The sequence below is a fragment of the Lichenostomus cassidix genome, chromosome 5 (assembly GCF_008360975.1).
Source record: "Lichenostomus cassidix isolate B80296 chromosome 5, HeHo_3.0, whole genome shotgun sequence".
Classification (NCBI taxonomy): domain Eukaryota; kingdom Metazoa; phylum Chordata; class Aves; order Passeriformes; family Meliphagidae; genus Lichenostomus; species Lichenostomus cassidix.
Genome location: NC_139486.1, coordinates 38668185 through 38695258, shown reverse-complemented (window position 1 = coordinate 38695258; position 27074 = coordinate 38668185). Strand labels below are relative to the sequence as shown.

The window sequence follows — 27074 nt, the reverse complement described above, 5'->3', positions numbered from 1 at the left end:
ACTGCAGCTTAAATCAGCAGTTGTTATATAAGTACAGAGATTTTTCTAATCTGTCTTTCCTTTAAAGGAAAGGTGTTGGTATCCTACCTGGCATTGTGTGTTATACAGGGCTAACCTTTAGCAATACTAGAATACAGCTGTTAAGATTGGTAATTCTTTCCATATCCTGTTAGTCTCTGCTAAGTCTGCTGTCAGCTCAAAACAGTCCCAGGCTTCTTTAAGTGTGTAATTGCAACCATGTACAATGCAAATTCTGTGGGTATATATTTTTCCCCCTTTTCCCACCTTTTTCCTCTGGGGACAAGTTAATATTTCAGTGAAGGTGGGACATCCAGATAATTCAGTTTCCCAATTAACTGGTGAGGTCAGCACGGTCAAACACAGTATGACTGTTCCTCCCATCTCCAGGTACCTATTCTGTCTGTCCCTTGCTATCCTTCCAGTTGGTTGATCTCAGTAAGATCCCACTGACTGCTCCAACTATAATGCACCAGTCCATTTTGCCCTCTGATGGAGGCAGCAACCTGCTCTGTCCTGCATTCATTGACAGAGCCCTGACCCTCCTGTTTCCTGACCCTCCTGTCCCAGGCATGAGCCTGGGATTGTCCCAGACCTGTTGGTACACAGTTAAAAGCAGAGAGTGTTGCTTACGTAAAAGTTTTATTGGAAAGTCTTTGAATACTTGAAGTACACTGGAGACTTTGCAAAACAATACACTTGAGTAGCCTTCCCCTCCACCCAAAGTATCTGTAAATCAGCAGCTACATACATACTGTCCTTAATATTGAGTCGAGCAGAGAGCTGCTAAAATAAACAGCCTTCATATCACAATCTGTGGCAGGCCACAGCAGCAGCTAGGTCTTTACTGAAGCAGAGCATTTGTGCAGTGGTCAGGGAACTCAGAGCCTAGATGTAGCAACTATGTGTTGAAACTGAGGAATGTCCAGAGAAGAGGCAGGTAACTCAGCCCTGGAGAATCTCTTATTGCTATGGCCATCCAGCTCAACACTAGCAGCTTATATAGGCAATTTTCCAGCCTTTTGAAGTAGAAAAAAACATGCCACAGTGACATTCTGCCTTATGAGATGTGAGAGTTGTAGCCACATTAGGAACTGCATCCCTAAAGGAGCACAAGTACAAGCACTGACCTCCTGGGTGGGATTAACAAGAATGGCAGTGGTCCTTGCCAGCTCCGCAGCTTGGCAGCACAAGAGCACAGCAGGAGTGCTGCCTACATGAAGTTTAACCTCGACTACTCTCTATTCATACGGTGTGAATGAGCACTTTGCCTCATCTCTCTACTCCGCAGCCCCCATAGTACCACTTCAGAGACTAAAGGTGACAACCACTTGTCTTGTGAGCTATTTCCTAGAAGGTGTCAGACCAACTTCCTGAGCACCAGTGAGAGGGAGCTGATCCATTTATTCCTTATGCTCCTGCATCCTTCTGAGACCCTTTTCACCTGTGAAACAAGGTGGCTATTGGCTGGGGAACAAGTATTTGTTACAGCCTGTGTAACTTAAGCCCTCTTATAAACTGTTTTATCTTGGAAACTTTCTTAAATGTTTGTGCATCTTACTTTGCACACACAAAGCAATTTCCATGTGAGGTTCCTAAAAAGTTGAATTGGTTGAGTAAAATAAAAAGGTTCTGGTGGGTAACTTTCCTTCAGTAAAGCTCTTACCTAGAATTTTAGAGCTTACATGGCCTCCCACCAAACACATCACTCAACAAAAAAGCTGGTAAAGTTCAAAGCACTGCATTACTCTGACATTGCAATAAGCTCTGTTCTGAACTTGTCTCTTTGCTCCAGCAGTGGCACAGAAATAGTGTTCCAGAGTGGAGTTGGGGTTCCCCATCACCTGCAGGCAATCTCTTTCAACTATGAATGCAGCTAAGCTGAAGAAGCTGCCGTATTGCACTAGCCAGAAGGCTGGTTACTCAGCCACTCTGAGGAAATGAAGATGGTTTCTCAGTACTACACAACCCCACTTCAAAGAAAGAAATGAAAGAAAGTGTTTTCAGCCAGTAAGAGGTCTTGCAGTTGCTCACTCTACTTACACATGGGAGGAGGAGAGAGCACAAGAAAACCCCTTATCCAAGTTGCTGTTTAGTGTCACTGTTTCTCCTCCCATCCTTACATGAGGCAGAAAACACCCAACAGCCAAATCACCCATAAGCACTGCCAGCCAGTCACACTATCAATGGCCAGATTATTACAAAAATAAAATTTCAGCTACTCAAAAGCCAGCTGATTAAAAAGTACCATAAGCTTCCCAAAAAAATGTGCTTCTTCAAAGAAGCTGCTGTCTGAATAGCCAAAGAACACTACAAATTGATCCATGCCTATCAGAAAACAGCTTTTTACCAAGTCCCTGCCACTCCATTCCACTGATGTGTGCATTTCATTCTATCAGTGAACCTTGACTGGATATAATGGACACACAGTCCCCAAAACAGAGTACAATATTCATCAAGTCTGTCTTAGAAAATAAATATCTTGGATATTTTCCTGCAAAGAGAGACCAGTCTCACTGGCCAGGGTTCCTTGGCACACTTACTCTCTGCAGTGATCCAGGACAGAATGACCCGCACTACTACATAAAAACAGAACATATTTTAAATAGGTTTCTTTAAAAGCAATAAATATTTTTTAATTCTTAAGATCATCTATTAACGATAAAGCAGGAAGGCTTGCAAGGATTAAAGGAAAAAAATCTTGGACTAAGACTCCTAGTTACATAACCCTAAAGAAATAGGATTCCTAGTATTTACAGTTATGTTTCAGAAGCAGAGACTATGAATTCAGCATCATCACAGCTGCTACGTGCAGGCTTGCCAACAGTCAACACTGTTAAACTCAGCATGGCCAAGTATCAGTGCACTCGGGAAGGAAATGTGGAAAGGATTTCTGTAGTTTCACTCCTGCTTATCAGCCACCTAACAGAGGGCCTTGCACAGTGCCTGTGTAGAGCCCCAGTTCCTTAGAAGCAGGAAAACAAAGGTAACTTGTATTAAGCAGGTCCCAAAGCTGACGTCTCTCCCTAGGCTTCAGGGACGCACACTGAAGTCAGGATGAAATGCCCCGTTCTGCGGAATGGATGTCCTGGACTTCAAACTGTCAAATTTGCTGAACTCACGGACCCTGGAAATAAGCCAAAGCTTTCTATGCTCTAACAGGATCTGAGACTGTAGGAAAAAGTCTGTTAGCAAGAAGCTCTACCTAGGGAACTTACACCATAGGACCCTTGGAGGAAGCATATGGCAACTTTTCACAAAGCCCCTCCATAACAGAACACAGACTGAGAATAAAGTTTCCATACACTGGAGTTTGACTTCCTGTGTCCCTACTGAAGTCTTAAAACTGACTGTGAGCAGGAAAAGCAGTCCAGAACTATGGTGGAAAAGCTGAGGAAAATCAGCAGATGAGCTGTATCTGTCATTGAAGAGAGCAATCAAAGAAAGCTCGCTTGATGGAAGGAACTAGTCAATGTGAACAAAAGGCAGAGCAGGGGCGATAGAGATATTTGTTGATGTCATCTCCAGGATGCCTTGAGGAGGGAGAATTACTGCAGCAAAACTGGGAAACAGCTTCACTGCAAGGTTTCCACAAAAGCATCAAATTCTTTGACGTTTTTCTCATGGACTGCCAGCTTCTCTGGTAACGAGTCCTGCAAGGGTAAGGAAAGGTGCAGATCAGGGCTCATTCACAGCAGACAGAAGGAAGTTTAAGCACGCTACGATAAAAATTCTGAGTCATGCAATCCCTCTCCACTGCTCTGGGCTCTCCCTTCTACGTGCACAAAACCAGGAGCCCTCTGGGAGCATCCAGCAAGTGACCCTGGGAAGGGCACTCTGCCCAGAGTCTGTTTGTTCTGCAGGAACAGGAGGAGCACTGGGGCCTCACCTTGTGCAATCCCCACTAGCTGCAGCACAGTAACCTGCTCACGTCACTGCTTTCATCAAGTCATTTGCAGCTCTCAGCCTTTGGGTTTAATTTTTCTCCACAGTATGGTACAAAGCCAGAGAGCCTAACTGAGCACTCACCCAGACATGACTTTCACCAGCCACACGAGAACCTCAACTCTGCTCAGACTGCCAGATCAGGCCTGGTTTGCCACCAAGTGTGACACCCCAGAGGTAGGATTAGTTTGAGGGGTTTCAATGTCAACTAGAGCAAGCATGCTGCAGCAGCTTTCAGCTTCAAGACAAATACACCAGTTTCAGAGGCTCAGGTGTGCAACAAACAAATTTGCATTTATTTGGACTATATTAGTGATGGACCCGCTTTGGGCAGGGTCTCTCTTCTGAAAAGTATAGGAAAGACATGGGGCCTATTAGAGTGGGTCCAGAGGAGGGCTACAAAAAAGATGTTATGAAGCTGGTGAAAAACTGTAACACGCTGCCCAGAGAGGTGGTCGATGTCCCATCCATGGAAACAGTCAAGGCCAGGTTGGATGGGGCTCTGAGCAACCTGATTTAGTTGAAGATGTCCCTGCTCATTGCATAGGGTTGGACTAGGTGATCTTTAAAGGTTCCTTCCAATCCAAACTATTCTACAATTATGTGAGGATACTTTTTTCAAACTAGGAATAGGGAGAGCATTATAAAGTACATATGATTCCTACAAACAAATTTCAGGGTTCCTTACCAAATCCTCTGCCATGGACTGTGCTCCAATGTCAATGGAGAGGCTGCTGAGTTGAGGGGGGTTCTGAAACTCACGGTAAAATGTCCCCAGGTCCATTGGAAGAATGTCATCTTTTGAAAATGCTGGTTTCTAGAATCAAAGATACTGTTGTTAATTCCCAGAGACACTGGCTTCCCTTTTGTTATAATCTCAGGTAAAGTCCATTACTTGCTATCAGTAAACATATTGGCATTACAACTGTTGATGCAGTAATGCATATTAAATAACTGAAGAACAGCCAATATCTGTGCTCACTTGAGCAACTGGACGAGAGCATTTCTTTGGAATCTGGCTCCTTTAGGTGTTAAGAGAGAGGATGCCAAGCCCTCTGTGTTAGGTGTTGGTTGAGAACGGAAATGGTATATAATTTGTAACTGTTGATTCCCAGTACTAGTCTTTGCAGTTCTGGCACTGTCAAGCTCTAGTGTGGTACTGTGAATGATGTGTCTTTTCCAGTCCCACCTAAAACTACTCTGACATCATTTGCCATCACACCATCACGCGAAGCCCACCTAAAGTGCAGGTGTTGTGTAAGAGCTCTGATGAGGGCACTTACAAAGTCGATCATAACGAAGTCATCGTGGGTGTTCCCTGTGCTGCTGCCACTGGAGCCCTCTGAGTGTAAGCTGCCTTGTAGAGGAGATTCAGCTTCTGGGGATTCAGGAGGATTGACCTGCCCAAGAAATCAAAGACGGTGAGTACTGATCTTATGATCATGTCTGTCTGTGTACTTTGGCAGTGTGGGGGCAGTTAGGAGGTTGGACAATAAACATTAACTAGAGCAGGGGCAGCAAACACATGCTGTTATTTGCATGTCTAGATAGCCTAAGATTCAACACAGGAGACTTCTTGAAACCAAACAAATCTGAGCAGCTAGTTATTTTCTCCAAAACCAAAGTGTACTCAAGGCAGAGGATAGCATGGATGTTTGCATAAGGGATGCTGAGAAGGCACATATACCTCTGGAAGAGTCTTACCATGGGGTCGTTATCTTCCAGCTCAACATTCTTGGGAGCAAACATGGCAAAAGGAATGTCTAAGTTGGCCATGGTCACCTGAGGAAATTTAGCAAACAGAATTTCACTAAGATGCTCTGCTTACCTGGCACAGAAAAGGATATTGAACGTCTTTGTCAGGGCAGCTAAAAATGGCCCAAAATCACGTCAGCAGTTAGGCAGGAGGCTGACAACTTCATTTAAAAGGCATGAAATCCAGAGATGATACTCAGTTGACCCAAAGCAGATACATACCTGGAGATGGGATTGCTTATACACATATCCTTTATAATATAGGCAAGGATTAATAAACTGCTACAAATTGAAAAAATTCTCCTTCCTTCATCCAAAAGGCCTAGAAGTGCAGCCCTAGGAACTGGGCAGATCTCTAAGCTGCCCTAGCTGAACTTAAATGCTTGCTTCTAGTGATGAACTGGTCTACTGCATGTTCCTTCAAGGAAGGGAGGCTTGCTACCAGCTTTCCTAGTTTACAGACATGTGGTAGTGGCAGATCATTGCAAGACCCAAGTAGAGTATCAAGTCTTCTATTCTCAATAGGGTGTTGGCACAGTGGAGCAAATTCAATGGCTGTCATATCCCAAAACAATTTTATGAAAAACAAAACGTGTCTTGGCAAAACCTCGTAGGGAAATGCTACAGGCAGAAATATGCACTCTCAGTCTCTGAGGTTGCCCTGGCATTGGGGTGCTTTTTGTGCTTCTGTGTATGAACAGATGGGAGAAAAAGGGTATCATGGTGCCCTCTGAGAAGATCTACTGCTCGTTACCTGGTTAACAGGTTTGTTGACAAAAGCTCCGACTTTCCGGATAAAGATGGTCTCCAAAAGGTCATGGGGGGAGCCACACTTTCCTTCACTGCTATTGGATACTGTTTCTGTGTCCTCACTGGGGGAGGAAAATAGATAGTTAGTGCCTCATGATACAAACAGTATAGATAAATAACATTCTTTATGAGACTCCTTCATTTTTCTTGGCTTACTCCTAATATTGGAAGAAGGACAACAGAAATCTCTGCCCTTGTACCATACCTTCCTTCTCAGCTGGGAGCACAAAACCAGAGTGGACACTCATGCAACTAGATTTTTGTTTAAAGCTGGACAAAAACTATTTAGTTGAATGAGAAGTTGCTGTCAACTGAAATAGGCATTTCTTCTGGGAAATGGGCCTTTAACTTGTGCGTGTTCACGGCAATTCCTGTTCATCACTACTGTTTTTTCAGTTAAACAGTAGTCACAGATCTCTCAGAAGGTGAGGACAAGAACCACAATTGTATCTGTCACTCGGTTTATAAAGGCAGCAGTCTGTACATCACCACAGCCACTCTCAGTATGATTAATTCACTTCATGGCTATTAGATACTACCACAACCTGTTTGTTTTGGCTTTTTTCCTACCAGGTATTCAGAACTATAAAACAAAAAAAATGGTTTAGTCTCATGGAAAGAGGATTACTTAGATAGGAAAGTGCTAATGCAACTGAGTTTTGGTTTCTCCACACCAAAATCTCTGTGAGTCACAACTATGTGACCTCAAGAGAGATTTCTCAAGAAATAAATATGGTGATTGAAAAACCAGAAGGATTTAATTAGCTGACAGGGAGTTGATTTAGGACAGTTTGAGGTTGCATTGTTTCCTTTTCAGTAACTTTGTGCCTGAAGTTTCTTACTGAAATGGTGAACAGATTTATGGTAAATACAACTGACTTTGGTAACAATGCACTTGAAGTCTCTACAGAGTTTAAGACTCATTTGTGAACTTAATTCATCTTGTTTTACAATCAGCAAAACCAGCAGAAAGATTGAAAAAAATTATAAAATTGATAATAAAGTTGACATAACAGAAGGATATTACATGAACTAGCACGTTTAAATAGGCGGGCAAGATCATTGTTTGGAGAAAGGCTGAAAAAGCCCCAATCTGAGAAAACTGTAAGTTGTTTTGAGGGATAATAGTTATGCCACAAAAAACAGAGAAAAGGGGGAAACAAAAGGTTTTATCTTAATAGGTTTATAAATGGGTTAGCACAAGCAGTGGATCATCTAAAACCAACCTACCTACTAGAAGGAGTAGCTGCTGAGTAATGGACTCCATCTAGAGGGGTGCACAATCTCTCTTGGTCAGCTTGAGTGCCATGTGCTGGCTGGCTAGGAACTGGGGGAACTCCCCCTTCTTTGCCTGGACCAATCAACTGAGATAGAGTGGAACAGTCAAGTTAGAGATCTCAAAATCAAACCAACATCACAGTGCAATACAAAGCAGATTCCATCATACTGGGCATAAGTTGTGGGGGTTTTGGCATATGACTGGGCTCTAGCCCCTGTAAGGCTGAGAGAGATGTCATGTAGAAGTGAATTACCACAATACAAACTCATTTTTTATTTCCTTCCTACTTTACTCCACTTCAGGCCCCTTTTACACTGCAGAGTTCTCTGGCTGTAGGTCCTCTGCTTCAAGGGGAGGAATGTAGGGAAAAAAATTATATCCTCTTGCTACAACCCCATGGTTCCCTACAATTTCCTGAGAAGGGGAAGTGGAGAGGGAAGTGCTGATCTCTCCCAGGGATCCAGGGATAGGATGCATGGGAGTGGTTTGAAGCTGCACCAGGGGAGGCTTAGACTGGACATTAGGAAGCATTTCTTTACAGAGAGGGTGGTCAAACACTGAAACAGGCTTCCTAGAGAGGTGGCCAATGCCCCAAGCTGTCAGCGTTTAAGAGGCATTTGGACAATGCTCTTAATACCAGGCTTTAACTTGGCCAGCCCTGAACTGGTCAGGCAGTTGGACTAGATGCTCAGACCATTCCAACTGAAATTCTATTCTATTCTATTCTATTCTATTCACATTGTGTCAGCAAAACTTGGGTGTAACACCAGAGGCAGAAAAAGACTTCTGTCAACTTTGCTTATTTGTCTGATGAGCCAATATAACTATGTCAATATGAACTGTTAGTGTATCCTATGTCTAGCCTACAGAACTGTGCTTGGACAGCTCCAGGGACAGCAGCTCTGTAAAACATGGAAAGTTTGGAATCAGGGACAAACAGGTACAGGCACACAGGTCTGGTGCCTGCTCTCTTGGTGTAGTTTTTCCACATGACTCCTACTCCAGGTAAAGTCAGGGATGCTGAGGAGCCAATTCCCAGCTCCTCTGGAAGTTGTGCTTTTTCTGTATCTACCTTCCCTTTTCGTTCCTGACAGGATACCAATGCATGCATTAGTTTCAATGCCTCTCTCGGGTGTACAAGTGACACAAGTGGCTGCAATGCCAGCCACACTGGTTCTACTCTCTACAAGTACCTGGTGAGGGTGTGCAGCATTCAAGCCACCAGCAAAGAGTACAGGATACCCCATGTCAGCTGATCCAACTCCCAGGGCAGCAGGCTGATAGGAAAGACGAGAGCTGGAAAGCTAAGAAAGAAGAGAAAAAACAAGAAGGGCAAAGGGAGAGGAGAGAGGAAAGGGAAGGGGAATGCCCCACAGTCTGAATAATCACCACTCACTGAAGAAGGAATCGGAAAAGTCAGAGGCACAGCATTTCGGGCTGGCAGAAGGATGCTGGATTTTCATTGGAATCAATAATGGTTATTGTGCTAAACAATTCTTACTGCTGTGAGGACTACTTGATAGTAGTCCAGGGGACTAAGTCTGAGCCTTAACAGGAAAACAAGATTGGCTTCCTACACATGTAAGAGGAGGCTGTGCAAGGTATGACTGATGTCAAGTCACAGGGAAGCTCTGCTCTACAGACCTGTTTCAAATACTGGTGTAGTGGGCCGACACTGGCCAGATGCATGAATGTCATTATAAACTTACTAAAAAGCTAATATTTAATATTTTTTTTTCATTCCAAAACAACTACATTATCAACTGCTTGAACTTATTTCCATTGCAAATTAAAATAGCTGATCTTCCAGACCTGTTCAAATAGCTTCAGTGAAAGCATACAGGGTCCCATAAAGGTGCAATGTAAAGAGAATCGGGAAGATAGCCCTTGTGAGATTGCTTTAGGAATTAAGTGTTGGAAACAGTGAAACCCAGGAGACATTCCTAACACACATCCCAGGTAGAAATCTACCCACTCAAGTTAAATAAAACTTTCCTGTCCTGACTCGCCTGCCCTCAAGAGGAACACTTCTTCCAGAGCTCAGTGTGAGCTCCAGCAGCACCACGGCTGACGATGTTTGCAGGGATCAAAATGAGGAACAGCACTTTCATTCACATGGGGCTAGTTAAGCTGAGTGGAGCACTAATGACTGTGCAGGTTATAGGGACAGTGGCTGTTAACAGCAAACACTCAGAATAGTGCCTTACTACGCTTGTGTCTTTCACTAACAATCCTTGACAGCTGTTGTGTTTTTAGGGTGTTTGTCCTGTCTTTGGGAGACCTTAATCTGCAAAGGCATTTAAGAAGCCAGTCTCAGTCAAGTGCCTGGCCCATTGTGGATCCACCAGTCTTTCTCACGCACAACAAACATTCCACACTGTCAAATTTGTACTTTCATGTATTTGTTTTGTCATGCCAGAACTCAGGGATTCTGAGTATTCTGGCCATGTAGAGCATATTCTATTGACAACTCACTTGATGTGAAAAGGCCAGTCCCATCACTGGGACCTTCAAGGTGTCCGTCACCACAGGAGGAGGGGTCTGAAAATGTGCCTTTGTGACAGTAAAAACACACTGTGCACAGACACAGACAAACAGAGGAAACAAGGAAAAGAGAGAGAGTAAGAGAGGAGAGAGAGAAAGAGAGAGAGAAGGACTTCAGAGAGGAATTATGAAGAGTTGGATGAACTGAATGCTAGTGAAGAGGTTTTGGCTGCAGCAGCCACACCTACACAGACAGTAGAAGTCTCAGTATTGCCAGAAGCACATTCATTTTGTAAAGAATTGACTGTTTTCCAATCTGAGTGAACTACTGAACCCAGTGATATTTCAGACTCCAGTGAACCCTGACAGAAAGTAACTGCCAGAGACTGTTCCGCAGTTAATTATATTTGGTACCAGCCAATTAGCAAGAAGGCTAAGCAGATGCCAGAAGAAGTCAAGTTGTTTTGGTTTTTTTTTTGTTAATTTACAAATTACTTGTATTTCAACAGCTCTCCAGCTTTCTGAGGGATCCTATCTTGGCAGGTCTTTGCTGCATCCTTAGAATAAAGGGGATCCAGACTACAGTGCAATTCAAATACACTGATGTGAACAGAACTCCATCAACAGGAGCAAAGCTCCAGAAGTAAACAGTCTCACATAGGGTGCTAATGCAAAAAGGGCAATCCAAACCTGGCTCAGTCCCATACCTCCTCCCAGTCATTTTCCTACCAATGGTTGTCACTTTGAGGAAAGCTTCAGCTTCATTTCTGAGTATTACTCATGGCCAGACTCTCCTGAAATTTGGGCTACTTCACAACACACATACATAGACAAACTTTGCAAGCTCACAGAGGAGATTAAAACTATTTCCTTGTATGACACAGGTTAGGCCTCACTTTTACTGCAAAGGCAGGTAGAGATTTGAATGATGTGTCCATAAAATCACACAGTTCCTAGTATTTTCCTAGTGATTAAGCTAGACAGGACATTTAGAAAGCTGGAGAAAAAAAATTAACTTTTTTTTTTCCCTTTTTATTTGAAGACCACCCTGCCAAGACAGCCTTACAATTTTAACTGTGGTAACAAAGACTGGCAGTTGCTTTACAAAGAACAGCACGACATATGGCAACTATGAGCCACTGAAAAAGCAAGATTGTAGGCTCTTACTTAATCCTCTAAGTTCAAGTGGTTTCATAAAGCTTGTCCCCCTCAATGACAGTAAAACTTCATGACCCCTGGCGAAATGTAAACTTCAATGTAGTTACATACGCTACTACTGTTAAGTAACACTGGCACAAGCAAGCCAGTGGAATTTTCCTCATGAAATCTTTTGTATTTATCCCACTTTACGAAAACACAGGACACAACTCAGCCACAAACTCATTTCCTGAACTGTGTATTGCAGAATAAGAAAAGCTTTATTCCATCAGACTTACCGTGAGTGGTGGCTAATTAGTTCAACACTGCCTGATGCCCTGTCACCTGAAATCACTTGGGCACAAAAATGCTCCCTAAGAGAAGCTCATTTCTAGCTCATGCATCCAGCAGAATACATTCTGCTAAACCAAGCATGCTAATTCCACTGAAGCATCAGGAAGACCCATGGCAAATTCTTTCAGTTTGGAACAGCATTCCAATTACACTTCATTCTGTGTTTAACACTGACAGCAAAAGAGATTTAGACTCTTTACATTGTCTTTAAAGGTCAGTAGAGCCAACTGCAACTCTGGCCAAGTCTTCAAAATACGGAACTCTGGAATCAGATACACATGACAGTGAAAGAACTTGGGAGTTTCTGAGTTTTGATATTCAAAAGGAAACCATTCTCAATTTATTTTAAAATTGAAACTTAGATGATGCTTGCATGGGCAATTTTTTTGCTGATATTTATTCCTGCTGCCCCAACTTATTTTAGATGGGGCAGCTTTGGTCTTTTTTCTGTCTTTTTCCAGCAGCTTTGGTCTTCTTTTTTCTGTCTTTTCCTGGTATTTCAGTGTTTCTTTCTCAGTGTCAGTCTGTTACCCCTACTTAGGCTGTCTGGCAACAATGTCTTGAATTCCTCCTCTTGCAGTATTGGTATGTGAATGTGTAAGTGCACTACTATCCTCTTCAAGCACACCTCAGCCCAGCTACAACAGGCTCTTTTAATCATTCTCAGTAATTCAGACTTCCTAGTCCCCTGAAATTTTGTAGAAATTGGTATCTAATTTCAATAGATTTGACTCAAGAATGCAACAACATAAATAACCCACACATTAAATTTTAATTAGCAACAGGAGGCTTCCTGTTTTCACAATGGCTGATGAAGGAATATGGACAGTATCCTAACAGCAATTGTTCTGTCTAGAAGTACAAGGAGCCTGGTTTCTCTTACCTGAGATGGAGGAGAGGTGGAAAAAGATGTGGTACACACTTCTTGGGAATCTTCTACTGAGGGGTATACTGCACCATTGTCCTCAACAGCTCTAAAGCAGCAAGAAAAGACAAGTTTTCTAACTGGAAATATTCCTTAAAACAAACAAATAGTAAAGCATACTAGGACAAACACTGCAGGGAGGTTGAGAGTATTTGGGTGTAGTTGAAAGGAGAATTATGAAGGGCTCTCATCTACTTGGCAGAATTGAGGGAAATGAAGTGGGAAAACATCAGTTTTCCTCAGGTGTTTATCTTCTACCCCACATAAAATAACAGAGGTGTTTCTAACTAATGCTTTTGTTATACTAGCTAGTGCTAATGGCTGTACTGTTTATACAACCATTGTCAAACAACACCACTGGTCCCAGTTTGAATGCCCTCACACTCATTTTAGAGAACACAAACCTCTCATCTCCAAAGAGAAAATAAACTGATCTTCCCCTAGTGGAAATGTCCAGGGGTGCACGCATCTGGACATGGAGTTCTGCGTCAGGATTAACCATTACACTTTCAAATTCCTGAAGGCAGCCAAGATTAAACATCTTTTGTGTCCAAGTGCTTCTGTGAAGAATTTGGGAAAATACTGGGGCTTGCTGCACTCAGTCTTCTCAATGTGAAGATAAAAATGTCACCCTTCCTCACATGGTCAACTATGGCAATATGACTGACACTAATTCTCTGCTGTCCCTTCCCATGCAGTCAACAAATAGTGGAAAAGGCTCTGTATTTGGGCATAATTGATGCCTTTACCATAGCCCATGACTTCAACTCAGTATTTCCTCACCTGTAATTGCAGGGATGCATGGGTGAAGAGCTGGGATAGGGACGGTCCACAAAGTGATCAATTATAATCCCCATGATAGGAGGGGTCCTCTCAAACTGCCTGCAAGGCAACAAGCAATGGTGTTATTGGCTTTTTCTCTCTACTCTTCCCAATTCATGGTGCCCTCACAGAAAACCCTTGTGTCTATTAATGGGACCAGAGCACCTTTACAATTTAGCCCTGTGACTCCAGGCATGCATGACCAATTTGGAGTTCTAGAGCCTGGCTCAGGGCTACCCAAATACTCCCCTTGCTGCAAGGCTTAAGCGTGAGAGAGAGCGTTCTTCGTGGAAGAGAACCTCAGCAGGAAAGGATAAGCAGAAGGGAAAGATTTGGGGGCTCAGAACAGTAAGTTATTGTAAAACAGTTCTGGCATGATCACATTTTCTCACCTGGTTGACATGAAAGCAAGGTTGATTCTGTAGGCACAAGACAAAGTGATGGTACCCACTGGGGTTCCCACTGTCCCAACACGGACTGTCTGGAAACCTGTAAAGTTAAGGAATAATTATTAGTTTCACTGATTATTTATGTGCCATAGTTTTTTATTCTGAGGTTATATTATCTTCTTTCTATAGTGTTTCCATTAACTCTTGCAATCTGAACTCCAAAAACACACATAGAACCCATAACAAAACAGCAGCATTAGGTTGCCTTGCTAACTTCTTGCAGGCTTCACCTGCAAGACTTCTGAAGGTGCTTCCTGTCTTTGGCTAAAATATTGTTCTGAAGTGCTTCTTGTTCCTCAGTAGATCATGATCTCTTTTACTAGTCCTGCCCCATATCAACATAATTCAACATTCTTATTTCAGTTCTGGGCCACTAGAGTAAAAAATGGCAATCACCCTAGACTTTGTCAAAGTACCACCATTGTCTTTGTCACCTTGTGACATAAAGCTTCACTGGCAGATCTAGATAAAGAGCACAAGTAAGCCTCAGACTAATTTTCCTTATGGTGCTTGGGAATAGTAATAAAAGGCTAGCCAGAATGAAACACAGTACTGCTCTAGTTTGTGTGTTGCCTCATCATACCTTCTCCCAGGCCACTCAGTTGCACTTCACCAAAATATATCCTGAAGGAAAAGGAAAAGGAAAAAGAAAAACTATTAGGTCCAGCTGGGACATAATGCTATACATATCTTTATTCCTTATTTAATTTTGTGAGTTGAAAGACTGGAACTACTTTTCCTCTTCAGGAAAAAGAGCCCAAAATAAATGGCTGGAATGCCCATCTCAAAAAACCTTACACCTACTTCAGAGGAAGACATGTCATGTAAAAAGAAGTAGGAAAAGAAAACATTAGTCCAATCAGAAATTTCCCTTTAAGTTTTTTAAGCCTCTGTGGTAAGTCTACAATTCAGATTAGCTGTGCTGTAAAGAGACCTGCTCTTAAGTACATCCCAAGTCACCAATGCACACAAAAATGAAAAAATTACTGGAATTGCTTTTCAAGTTCTTAGCTGTGCAAATGACAACAAACCTGAGATTTACAATCATATAAATTAGCTATACAAACATGTCAAAGACTTTTCTCACAGCCAAAAACAAGGTCTGGAAGATAATAACTATGAACCACAAGCCAATGAGACTCACAGGCTAAACAGAGCTGAACCCAATATTTGGATGAGTAAACTGCAAGAACTATAGGAAGTGGAGCCAAGGATGCATCTTTAAAATGGAATAACAGGAGAGAGTCTGAATCTGTCTGCAAAAGTATACATTGCAATTATGTACAATGTAGAGAGGCATTTATCAAATATAGGCCAGACAGCAAACAACTGGATGCTAGTAAGCAATTTAACCAGGGATTTGCATATAGATTTTTTTTAACTTTTCCCAACATGGTAGGCAAACACTTCACAGCCTGTGCTTAGCTTTTCTTTCAATGCCTCAAGTGAAGGCTATAAGGTGATAGACCAAAGTTTTCTTCCGTCGCTGATCACAGTAATAGTTCTATCCAAATAATTTTATTATTACTCATCCCATTTTAACCACATTTGCAGCTACACTGTGCAAGTCTAGAGTATCTGCTGTTTGCACTTCAAATGGGAAGTTTCTACTTTACCTGTACAATATTACATATTCATGGCCTTGTTTCCTTGAGAGTCTGTAGGCTGGAGTTACCCTGGTTATAGCAAGCAAAGACTTCAGCAGTAGAGACAGCCTGTTGTATACAGTGTATGAAACTTTGATTTCTTTGTCACACCTAGAGAACACAAAGGAAAGAAATTAGTATTTTGTTCACAACTAAGTTGGCTGGGTTTGGGGTTTTTTTTTTTGTTTGTTTTGTTTATTTTATTTTAAATTAAAATTAGTCTGGGACAGTTGTTTATTTTTATTGCCAAAATGATAAAATAAAGCCCCAGAGTGGCTACCTGTACTGACTCACCAGCTAAGAGTCCTGCTTCAACCTAGTCAGCTGCTGTAGAAGAATTTGCTGAAAAATGCCATGCAGCCTTCTACTAAACAGAGACATCTTTTGAATACTAAAAACATTTGTCATTAGTGAGAATATGAATTCTTGTATCTGAGGAAACTATACTAGTTGTAATGGAAGAATGAAGAAGGAATTAAATTACTAGTTTACTTTCCTGACACTGGTATTAAACAGTTTGACTGCTGCTCCAGACAAAGAGGGGAGTTCCCTCTGAAGTGTCCCTGGCCACACAGCCAATATGTGCTCATTGATCATCAAGGATTAACCACATTTACCCATTTCATCAGCTAAAAACTACAAACACAAAGAATGTGTGAACAATGCACTTACTTTTCATTCATTTCTAGACACCAAATTTCCAGCTCCATGGAGTCCCCCTGGATCAGAGAAAAGATGTCAAACAAAGGCTCATTTCAGAACACAGACCTTTTCAAATCTCATTAGTGATCAGCAATGGCCACACCTCTCAATTATTTGTCTCCTGGCTCCCACTTTCTTGTGATGCAATGATAGGAAAAGGTGCACTGGAAGTCTCACTACACAATTTTATCACCTGAGGGAATACCTTCCTCAGAATGCCCAAGTTTTTCATGGTTTAAGAAACTAAATTTTTCTGCTCTGTCGTTTGTGTGTTTGGCCTCAGATGTTTGCAGTGAATTGCTTCTGTTAAGCAATACATTTCTTTTCATTGGCATACCCCCTAACTTACTAAAATTTAGGTATTATCACATTGTCTTGGACTAAAGGACAGGAACTCTGGTAGTTGACTTAAGATTCAAGTAAAAAAACCCACAAACAAAAAAAAAGGGCATCTGTTTTGACTCAGTTCTCACCTCTGAGGTTTTGAGAGAAATCTCCACACACATAGACCGTCCAACAGCGGGAAGCTGTCCTGCCAGGGCTTTCTTTGCTTCATGAGTGACCTCTGGTATATCTTTGATTGCCAAATTGAACTGCAGAATCAAAGAGATGGTTCCATTTTTAAATTTTCTTTGAAAAACTAATGGTACACTTCAGACAGGCTCACAGACCCATATATAACATACTAGGTCAGTGTCCACTGAAATATTTATGAAACAGAAAATTCCCAGCTGGGTTCAGGCTTTTCATATTCACAGAGATTCCCTTGGCTGCTAATTCAAATGCTCTTCTTGTTCCTGCTATAAAAAATATGCTCCTTTTTCCCTCACTTCAGTTCTGTCTTCACCCACAGAGTATTTTGAGCCTTTTCAATTTTAATAAATTCCATTACTAAAAAGTCCTGAATTGCAGAGTAGCAAACTTCTAACAGAAAAGAACTCACCACCCCATCCCCAAGCAGAACTTGGAAATGTGCCTTATCTGGCAGGAGTTGCTAAGAGGCATCATTTCTCTTTCCCTTAATCAGCCTGTAAGAGTCCAGAGTCATTTGCTGCATGCGAACAACAACCACCAAAAAAATCCCCACATCACCAATGAACATAACTAAATATAGTAGCTATTCTATGAATAATTATTATTGTCTGCACAAGACAATCATGTGGTGTTCTCAACACACACACACACACACACACACACACACATACACGCACACACAGAGTTATGGAGCTGCTTTAAAAAAGATGACTTTACCCAGTCAGAACCTGTTGGGGAGGATGATGATCGGGTACAGATTTTCTCTCCAAGTCGGGCCTGGACAATTACTTGTACTGTCTGGAACAGAAAGAAGAAGATACACAATAATGTTCTGGGCTCAGAACAGCCCTCAATTCAGAGCCTGAGCTACACAAGCTCCAAGTGAAAAAAATGAAAGGACTGACCAGGATGTAGAAAAGTAGTTTACTACACTGATCTTCAGTCTAACCAATTTAAATCATTACATTTAACAGGCAAAAGTATTTCAGAGAGAAAATAATTTTAGGCTGACCTTTCTCTGTAACAACATTAAGTGACTAAGTCAATTTTGCAATCAGGATTTGCAGTTTTCAGTAATACCGAAAAATTTTCAAAAATATCCTGAGTCTGGACAACTAAACTGAAGTTAAGTGAATCTGTACATTTATACGAAAGCCACTGCTAGAGTATCTACTTGCGTCTATGTACCAAGTGAGGCCAAATTTTATAATAATGTATCAACATAATTCAAAAGAACACGATCGTATTATTGTTTTCGGATGCAATATAAAAATTTAGATAGGCTGATGGAGGAGTCCAGCAGAATAAACTATGCAACAGCTGGATGGTTAGATGTGCTGCTAGAAACCAAAGCTGACATATGTGTGAAGTGCCTACAATTGATTCTAAAGCAGAATGCTTCTGGAGGATGGAAGAAGATTTGAGGGTAGAAAAAAGAGGAAAAGATGTTTTTCTAGTTGCTCTCAGGAATCTCCTGAATTTGACATCAGCTTTTCTTGCTTCGTTCTTCAGCAAAACAAAAAATCCAAACCCATACCCCCATCTTGTTACTCTAGCCACACAAAGTATGTTGTTTGTTTTTTGAGATTTTTTTTAACAAGGAAGAAGAGGCATTTGTCCAAAGGAGAAAAATTACCTTTAAAGCAAAAAATTTGATGAACTTGTCCAGGTCCTTCCTGTCCTGGGAACTGAGATCAGTGTCCATTGCATATGGCAATCTGAAATATAGCACAGGTCTGGGAATGAAGTCTTCCTTCAGCTTTCTGTTTAGATTTCAAAATATTTTTGCCATTAGAGGCCACCTCAAAAGAAATTATAAGCACAAAGTATCTGTCAAAATCCTAACATGCTAAAACCTTTGGGACGTGAGTGTGAAGTATAAATGCGCATTGATAGTTTATCTGCTCAGTGCAAAGATCAAAAAAAATTAAAAAGCAAAGAGGGCTCACAATTAAAACTCAGTAGAAGTTCTACAATTTTGCTAGCTTAATTAAAAAAAGCAAAACATAAAGAGCCAACCCAGAACACCCCAACACCACACTGACTGGATTCTATGCCAAGCTAACCATCAGACATGGAGGTCTCTGCTTCAAAAAATAATGTATCTTCAGCTATCAGTACTGGTCAAAACCATGCCAAATTGTTTTCTTCAGCCTGAAATTCTTAAAACAGTATTTCAGTGGTATTTCAGCAGAAATCTATATAATAAACCATTGCTGAACAGGCTACACTGCTTCTTTACTTTCAACAAACAGTACCTGCAGTAAAACGATACAGCTGCAAATTTACCTACAACCAACTGGAAAGACTCAATTTTACCAAGAAAGAGACCAAAATCTTCTGCACACTTCTCTTGAAAGCTCTGATAATAAATACTTAGCTTTCACATTGCCTTGTTTTCAAAATACAATTGTTTCTAGGAACACAATGAACTTGCACAGCATCTGAAGCAGGGCAGGGCAAGGCACTAATCCGATTTCTGCCACTGTTATGTCACATGGCCTGGGACAAATCACAATTCCTCTGCCTCTGTTTCTTCACATGTAAGTTAATAATCATATAGAGACCATGGGGAGGAATGCCTTAATTAGCAGCATTCATTGCACTTTTTGCTCATAAGCCTTCAAAGTATTAATTCACTCTTAATTCCTGTTGCAGTTTTGAGCCAGCTAATCAGCCTGAAGCAGCTTGCCAGACACGCTGTATTTATGGAACGTGCTGCTCCTCACAGGAATGTCAGCGAGCTGAGGTCAGGGACCATGGGCAGCTGATGTGCACAGGGGTACTCAGTGCTCAATTGTTAAGTGAAGACTGAACTTACTGCAAGGTATGCTATTTATACAATTAAAGTGTGCAGGGCAAAAGGGCCAATACCCCTGTTCACTCAGAAAATATAGAATCTTTAATGGCCATGACATGCAGTACTTTTAAAAAAAACCCTCACTTAATGACAGTAAAGTCCTAATGCCTTAGGAGCATCAATAAAAAAGGGCTGTGAGATAAGAGTACTGCAATTTACAGAGCATTTTATGGAGAACAGTGCTACTTTCTGAATGACTCTATAAAAAGAAAGCTGGACATATAATATAGTTGAAAGTTCCTAGGCTACATTCATACCACATCTCCTTGTGCTGTACTGTTCTCAGTACAAATTATAATTTAAATTGAGAACTAACATCACAAGTGATTCAACATCAGATGCATTATCAAATTATCTTTGGATATTTTAACCTCCTCATCAAAAGTGTTATTCTTGCTTTCCTTGTGTTTACCTCCACTAGACTGAGATTACAGACCTCTTCCACTGCAGGGACTGCAAAAGGAAGTCAGCATTTAAAGTGCTAGATGGTTAATTGATGCAGCACCCTAAATAAAAAAAAAAAAAACCAACCCTTTAGCACAGACACGTACCACTACAAAAAAGAAAAAAACACCACTTCCTCCCAAACAAACAAAATCTCAGGCAAGAACAACCTGTTATTATTCTTTTGACATAATCAAGTAAAACACTGTAAGGAGGAGATCTGAGACCTTTGACAAACCTGGCAATAAAACACTGCATTAAAAATACATTTTTCTCAGCAAAGAGAATGCTGATACTTAAGTACTAAAAAAAAACCCAAACCATACCAGAAAAAAGTCATAATAGCTTTTAATATTAGAAGTGAGATATGACCCCTGGAGAAAGATGCAAGGAAGTATATATCCTGATATTGTGGGAGAGCTGTCAAATAAAACACACACATTACCCTTATGAGGCTGGAAAAAAATTCTGTCATCAACTGTTTCAAGACACTTGGGAACTAATGGAAGGTATTAGGCTCACTGGTCTGTTATGAAAGGAAACAAAGATGATCACCAGCATGGCTCTTATGTGCAGTACAAAAATTAGTTTTAATGACCAGATACCCAAATATCTCTGGAGGAGAGAAACAGCCACCAGAGGGTTCAAAAAATGACAGCCTCATGGTTCTGTCCTGCTGCAGCAGAAATAGGTTTCTTCCTGCAAGATCTCAAACTACCTGTATCATTCACTAAACATTTGGAGAGTCATACTGCTAGCTCTCAAGCTCCAAATGCCAGCATCAGTTGACCCACCAGAGCCCAAAGTAGAGCAGAAAGTATCAGGCAACGTTTCCTGGAAAAAAGTAATGTCATGGGGAAACTGGGACTTTGGAACTCAGCTCCTGAAATGTCTAAGGGCTCTCATCTGACAACCATCGTCTCCTCATTTTTGTGGAAGGGCCTCTGGTGACTCCCTGAGACCTGCTAAGGCTCAGAACAGTGTTCTCCTTTAGACTCAGTCTTGATAAAGAGTTGAGACGGAAGCTACAAATACAGCAAACTTTTTATTTACAAAAATTCTTTGGTACTCTCAGGTTAGCTGCCACAGCTGACCTGAACAGGAAGGAAATTCTTTAAACTTAGTTCTACCAAACTCACTCAACTTCTCACGTCCTGCAGATCACAATGTCAGCACAGATCCTTGTTAAGTGCTATTGCACAGGCATATGCTTAACTCAAGGAAAGCACTGGCCCATTTTACACTGAATAACAACTAGAAGGAAATAACCTTTGGTCTAGGTTAGAAAAATACACATTATTGATTTCCCCTCAACCAGGTAATCCCATAAGTAAACTGATATATTCGTCAGCATATGATGCAACAAGCATCTTGTCCATGTGGCTTGTTGCTTTGTCTCCCTCTTCCTGCAACACACATTTTTATACTATTGCTTTTATTTATATGCCTTTGTCTTCACTTTGCTGTGAAAAGGAACATCAGAAACAGGATGGTCAAAGGAGAACTGCCACATGTGGTTCCTTTGAATAAATCCTTATCCCTTCTCATAAGGCTGAGGCAGATTTCATCCAACAGTTTAACATCTAAGCATTGTGCCTTATATACTCTACTGCTATTTATACCCTCCTTCTGTGAGGAGAAGGACACATCAGCATAAGGTGATGGCGCTGTTTGCATGATGCAAGGAACTGCAAGAGCCCTCCCCTTCAAGCCTCGGCAGAGCCCAGAGGAACTAGAGCGCCCTGCACGCTGTACTGCAAGCCGAGAGCAGCCCTGCTGCTGGCACACACCTGTAAGCCAGCACACAACAGGTGCACGGAACACCTGGGAACGCCTGGGAACACCTGGGAACACCTGGGAACACCTGGGAACACCGGCATTACAGTACGTGTTCCATACGTGGCAGTTTAACGAGTACATCTCTCCGACACTTACGTAAACAGGAAAGGAGCAGAAGCACCTGACACAAACCAGGCATTATAACTGCTGCTGGGGGAAGCATATACAGACTGCTTCCATCATCTCCTACATCTCCTTCTGAGCCATGGCTGCTACAACTTAAAGTCACCTTGCTTTCCTTTCAAACAGATATTCACCAATGCAAAATAGTTACTCATGGTTCTTATTCCAGAGTGAAATTAAAAAGACAAGAGGGAAGAAATCAGAGGGGGTGTTGCTGTAAGGAGAGGGCTGTGGACAGCTCTCATCCCAAATGTTTGTTCCCAGTTACCTGATTGTGCCCCCCAGATCGCGCTCCTTGCCCATACCACTCTTCCAGAACTTCTTTGCTAATACAGGACCAAATCTCCAAGGATGTCCTATGAAAAGCTCAGAAAAGCCTCACTGAATCATGCAGTAAATGAGAAGCACATGGAAGTTTTTGAAGCTTTTAACAGAGTGCCTAGAACACATCTCCCCTTCAATGACCAAGAAGCTTCACTGCAAGCAGGTATTTTGAGTGCACTAATAAGCAACTATAAAAAGATCTTCATAAACACAGTGCTCTGTTTCAAGACTGGGCCTACAAGTCAAACTCCAGTATCCTACAATTACTTAAAATTAATCTCCATTTTGCCTTCTTAGTAGGTTAGTCAGAAACCTAGGGACAAGTAGCGAACGGTTCTAAGGTGTGACACTCTCTTTAAAATTTATGGATTTTTTTTTTTAAGAGAAGATTAAATTTTAGCACAGAAACTGTTTCACATATCATAAACATTCTGATGTAATCAAAGGCTCTGTAAGCCATTATATGCTCAGGTTTTGACTGAGCATATAAAGAGGTAATTTTTTCTCCTGATCAGGAAACAGATTTACTTCATAATCAGTAAATGATTCTGCAGCTTAGTAAATACGCTACTAAAGCCAGCACTGCCAGATCCACTGACTTAGAAACGAAATTAAGTAATTCCTGTTGACCAGCAGTTACATTCTGTACTTCCCTAAGGTCTAAAAATGGTATCAGTTCAAAGGTCCATCCTCTCTGTTTGTCAAGCCAAAGTATACAGACTAAACCAGAATCTGCTTCTGTATGCCCTGTACTATAACAATGAACATAATCACCTCTCAACTTTTGTATGAACACATGTTCAGAAATGTTAAAATGATACAATACCATTTAAGCAAAATGAAGTGATCTGTATGATCCTTCTAGACATCTACATATAGTCTGGCTCATCTGAAAGACTTATTTCTTGCCAAGAGAAGGAGGGGTCCTCCAGGTAAGGCCACTCCTGCAATAATTTGGAGATGCTCTAAACTTTGTTTGCACAGCCAACTAATTTTCAGCTAAGGCAGTAATTTGCCATGTTTTTCCCCCTTGGTATGTGCCTAGTCACACCTCTTTTGGGATCTGTAAATGAGCAGTTTGTACGCTTAGTCCAAGAGTCCCTTTTCTACCTGTTCACTGACATGGAAGGTTCTCTGCTGCCAACGAATCCACAATGACTCTGACTGTGCCCTAAGAGCCGCAGCTCAAACAGCAAAGAAAAATACGACCACTTGTAAACCTCTGTTCTTAGCATACAGCAAACTCGCACGTCACAGGAAAACCATACAATGGAGCGTGGGACCTCACGTTCTACTATATCCAACAGGCCCTGAAGCATTTTGATTTTAAAAGACCACTTGCTGAGATTACACCGGGCCACGTCTTTCCCAGGCTTCACTGACAGCCACCAGTCGTTAGGAAAACGAATCGCAGCCGACACGCGGCTGTGGGGAACCGACCCCTGCGAGCAGCGAAGCAAAGTAAAACGAAGACAAAACCGTAGCCAGAAGCTTAAGACTCACGCCGCGGCCCCCTCCCCTCGAAGGAGCCCCCAGCCCTCCCCCGCGGGCCCGCGGTACCTGCGCGGGGCCGGCAGTGCTGGCGGCGCGGCGGCTCATCCCGCGCGGGGCCCGCTCTGCCCCGCCGCCTCCTCCGCGCCCCGACCGGGCACGGGGGGAGCCCCGCGGCCCCGGGACCGCGACGGCCGCCTCCAAGCCCCGAGGCCGCCCCGGAGTTCCGGCCGGCGCGCCTCCTCCTCCTCGTTCCCGGCCCGGGGGTCTCGCCGCGAGTGTCAGCGCCGGCGGGGGTGCGCGGCCGGCGGCGGGGGCCGGGCCGGGGCTGCCGCTGGCCTCAGAGCTGCGGGCTCCGCCGCGCCACCGCCATCGCCGTCGCCATCGCCGCTGTTTGTTTTCATCCGCTGCGGGCGGGGGGGTGGAGGAAGGAAGGAGGAAGGGAGGGGAGAAGGGAGGTGCCTGGCTGTCCGCCGCGGCACTTTCCACAGGGGGCTGCCGCTCCCCGCCGGCCCTCGGGGAGCTGAGCCGGCGGACCGGCGGGGCTGGAGGTCGCCGAGGCCGAGAAAAGCGGGGCAGCGCCCGGCGCCGCTCCCGCCGGTAGCCTCTGCCTGTGGTGAATCTACCGCGGCGAATGCGGGGCTGGGCCGGCGGGGACCGCCTGGGAGCGGCCGCGGGGCCGGTAAGGGCTCGGCCGAGTCTGGCGAGGGTCGGGCGGCCCATGGGCTCCGGGGCGCCAGGCAAGGGCAACGCCCGCCGGCTGCGAGAGCACCCGCCGGGCTGCCCGCGGATCGTGTCCGCCGTGCCCCGGCGGCGGTGACTGGGGACGGCTCCAGCTCCCTCCCCGCCACGGCAGGTAAACTCCTGTCGGCGCCAGGCAGAGGTGTCGGCTCCGCGGGGAGCCCAAATGCTACCCGTGTATTTAAAAGCACATAAAAGGAAGTAAAAGGATTTGCTGGATGATGAGACTAAAAGGAAAATGGTAACGGAGTCTGAAAAGCTCACCGGTAACAACTGTTCTGAGTATCCTTCCCCTTTATGCTCTATGCAGGTGAAGCCTCTGGTAAAGCCCCCTCAGAGAGGAGCCCCAGGGAAGCCCCTGGCCGTCAGCCATGGCCGTACCTATCGCGGTTCTTGACTGCGACCTCTTGCTCTACGGCCGCGGACACAGGACTTTGGATCGCTTCAAGCTGGAGGATGTCACGGATGAGTATCTAGTATCCACGTACGGCTTTCCCCGACAGTTCATTTACTACCTGGTGGATCTCCTGGGAGCCACTCTCTCACGCCCTACGCAGCGCTCCAGGGCCATCAGTCCAGAAACGCAGATACTTGCCGCGTTGGGTTTCTATACCTCTGGCTCCTTCCAGACTCGCATGGGGGATGCTATTGGCATTAGCCAAGCCTCGATGAGCCGCTGTGTTGCCAATGTAACCGAGGCACTGGTGGAAAGAGCCTCACAGTTCATTCACTTTCCTGAGGATGAAGCTACTGTACAGACCCTGAAGGATGACTTTTATGGGCTGGCAGGAATGCCGGGCGTGCTGGGGGTGGTTGACTGCACCCACGTGGCAATCAAAGCACCAAATGCTGAGGACTTGTCGTATGTGAACCGAAAGGGTCTCCATTCCCTGAACTGCCTGATGGTGTGTGATTCCAGAGGAGTTCTCCTTAGCGCAGAAACACACTGGCCAGGCAGCCTGCCTGACTGCACGGTGTTAGAGCAGGCAGCCCTCACAAGCCAGTTTGAAAATGAGCTACATAAAGATGGCTGGCTACTTGGTAAGTCAATTTTTTATCCTTGTTTTCAGTAGAAAGTCTATTATATATTGTCTCCTTACTGAGTCGGAACCTCTGGGCACAAGTGATGTGTTTATTTTCGATTGCTTTCCTGCAAATTGCTTTAAGATTTATGATTCAGTTTGGACAACCCTTGTCTTGGAAGCTTAGAACAGTAACTTCCAATCTGTGTTTTATACAGTCTGAGTATTGTATGTATTAATCTACATTCATTCTGTTAATAGCTGTCTTTCAGTATCCTACACCTTTCCATGCTAAATTAAACAATTTTTCCTTCCAGGTACTGTCCTAGTCCAGCTGTTTTTCCCTGTTTTATGCAGTAAATCAATCCTCTTAAAACTTTCCTGTAGAAAATCTTCCAGGGTTTTCTTGTGTGAAACTGAATGCCTTTGTCACGTTTGTAAACCAGAGTTGCTTCTTTCCTGACTTCTCTTTTAGCCAGAGGAAGAAGTTGTTATATATCTGCTGTACCAGAAAACCAAGCTGAAATCTGTGGCTAACTGTGGGTGTGTAACCTTTGCACTGCTAACAGGTGACAGCTCCTTCTTGCTGCGGACATGGCTGATGACCCCTCTGCACATCCCCGAGACGCCTGCGGAGTATCGCTACAACATGGCCCATTCCGCCACTCTCAACGTCATTGAGCGCACGTTCAGAACCATTCGGTCACGCTTCCGCTGCCTCGATGGCTCCAAAGGCACCCTGCAGTATTCTCCAGAGAAGTCCAGCCACATCATTCTGGCCTGCTGTGTGCTTCATAACATCTCCCTGGAACATGGACTGGATGTGTGGTCTTCCCCAGCCACAGGACACATGGAACAACCAGAAGAAGAGTACGAGCAAATGGAATCAGTGGACTCGGAAGCCTGTCGTGTTCGTCAGGAGCTTTTACTTACTCACTTTAGCTAATGTTGTGACAGAGCCAAGGCTTCTAACAGTTCGTCTGGGATGTTGTCCAGAGCAAATATACCCCTTCCTCTTCTTAAAGCCTGTAAAGACTTAAGCAGAGACAAGAAGAAATTTTATTCTCTTCATTTCAGGCAAATTTCTGAACTTCTCTCAATCTCTCCAGAGAGCCAATTTAATAGTTAAATTTTTTCTGTCATGATGCTTAGAGACTCCCCTTTCACTTGACATATAGTGCAATGACTAATGTGACATCAGTAGGAAAACTGGGAAATTGCCTTTTATAATGATGAAAAATCTGTAAATCTTGCACTGTTTTAGAAAGCAACAATTCTATGCCACTGTGTAACTCAAAACACTTATGATTGATTTTTAAAAAGTATTTCGCACAAAATAAACCTCCACATGAGCTCCTGTCTACTATGAA

General features: G+C 43.2%; 2 protein-coding genes across 13 annotated transcripts; one reads left to right on the top strand and one right to left on the bottom strand.

Annotated features, from left to right (window-relative positions):
* Positions 1-641: 641 nt before the first annotated feature.
* On the bottom strand, positions 642-25082 carry ATG13 (autophagy related 13). 12 transcript variants are annotated; one of them, XM_085062491.1, is made up of 18 exons: positions 24947-25082; positions 18497-18578; positions 17578-17658; positions 16800-16919; positions 16297-16343; positions 15595-15735; positions 14562-14602; positions 13922-14018; positions 13491-13589; positions 12666-12756; positions 10283-10381; positions 9001-9111; positions 7759-7892; positions 6473-6590; positions 5668-5745; positions 5247-5363; positions 4652-4780; positions 642-3671 (listed from the first exon to the last, which is right to left on the bottom strand). In XM_085062491.1, the coding sequence occupies exons 2-18, from the start codon at positions 18563-18565 to the stop codon at positions 3594-3596; spliced, it is 1650 nt and encodes a 549-aa protein (XP_084918617.1). In that variant the 5' UTR covers positions 18566-18578; positions 24947-25082; the 3' UTR covers positions 642-3593. The 12 variants fall into 12 exon arrangements, with proteins under 12 accessions (XP_084918617.1, XP_084918615.1, XP_084918616.1 ...); XM_085062489.1 differs by lacking the exon at positions 24947-25082 and adding an exon at positions 24011-24151; XM_085062490.1 differs by lacking the exon at positions 24947-25082 and adding an exon at positions 23739-23835.
* Positions 25054-27074, top strand: HARBI1 (harbinger transposase derived 1). Its single transcript, XM_085062503.1, has 2 exons — positions 25054-25723; positions 26274-27074. Exons 1-2 carry the CDS (start codon positions 25054-25056, stop codon positions 26648-26650), a joined length of 1047 nt encoding a protein of 348 aa, XP_084918629.1. The 3' UTR covers positions 26651-27074.